We start from the raw sequence: 1,215 nt of genomic DNA on the forward strand, positions 1-1,215 counted from the left end.
TCATGGATGGACTCCATTGCACTCTGTCTCATACGGTGGGCACCTTGAGCTCCTTCAACTACTCATCCATCAATATGGCTGTGATCCTAATGCGTCTGATCATAATAGCGTATCCATACTGCACATGGCATCTTATGAAGGTCACATATCAATAGTTCAATAAATGATAGACACGTGTCACGTTCCTCCTGATCAACCAGATGAAAGCAATGTCACAGCATTACTGTATGCAGCAATTGGTGGTCATTCTAACCTGGTGGAATTTTTTGTTAATCGTAATTGCAACACGTCACAGGTTAATTTTGCAGATGCATCCTTATCACTTTTAGCCTGTATGAGTGGGCAGATAGCATTAGTCCACAAGCTTGAAAAGTTGGGCCTTTTTTCACCAAACTATAAGAGTAGTTTGGATACCAATATATTACACTACACCTGCCAATCTGTGAATGATAATTTCGAACTTTTAAAGTACCTTTTATCTCGGTATCAACTAGCTGTTGATTCAAAAGATCGATATGGCAGAACTCCACTTCATACTGCTTTGGAGTATGCTCTTTTTGCAACTGTTCAGTTTATTATGAATGTTCGAGATGATGATATGCTGCCAATTGATGATGATGATTGGTTGTGTCTTCATTATGCAACTAATACAATTTGTTGTATTAATGGTGGAAATGTATATTGTAAGCTTATTTCACCACATAGCATACCAATCATTGAAGTTACTAATGGTACTTACGTGAAAAGCAATATTGATTTTTTCAAAAAAACACAACAGTTGAATTTGCTCTCTTCATTTCTCAAAAGAGCTAGCACCTACCCTAACTTCGACATTAATGTTACTACAAAATATGGTGAGTCATTACTTCATTTAGCATCTCAGAGTGGTAATACATTGCTAGTTAAAGCACTGCAAAAGTATGATATCACTGCTTCACTAAATAGAGATTATCGATCTCCAGTACACAAAGCTGCTTTATCGGGTTCTACCACAATGTTAAATCACATCATATCTCAGTATAATCTTGATGCTAACTTGCCTGATTGTATTGATCGAACACCGTTAATGTACTCCTGCTCATCAGGTAGCATTAATGCTGTTGAATATCTCATTACTTGTCATAACAGTGATCCTAATATCACTGATCTCAATGGTATGACATCTCTTCATCACTCTAGTTGTAATGGCCATATTCACGTCACTCAATATCTCAT

General features: G+C 36.9%; 1 protein-coding gene across 1 annotated transcript; it reads left to right on the plus strand.

The window, feature by feature from the left end:
- Positions 1 to 163: 163 nt before the first annotated feature.
- On the plus strand, positions 164 to 1,154 carry LOC105316314 (putative ankyrin repeat protein RF_0381; the record flags this gene model as incomplete). The annotated part of the gene is made up of 1 exon (XM_011411147.1): positions 164 to 1,154. A coding segment is annotated over exon 1 (991 nt), but the record flags the coding sequence as incomplete, so codon positions are not given.
- Positions 1,155 to 1,215: the final 61 nt, after the last annotated feature.

The sequence above is a fragment of the Amphimedon queenslandica genome, unplaced genomic scaffold, assembly GCF_000090795.2.
Source record: "Amphimedon queenslandica unplaced genomic scaffold, v1.1 AMPQUscaffold_1780_Cont26214, whole genome shotgun sequence".
NCBI classification, from domain to species: Eukaryota; Metazoa; Porifera; class Demospongiae; order Haplosclerida; family Niphatidae; genus Amphimedon; species Amphimedon queenslandica.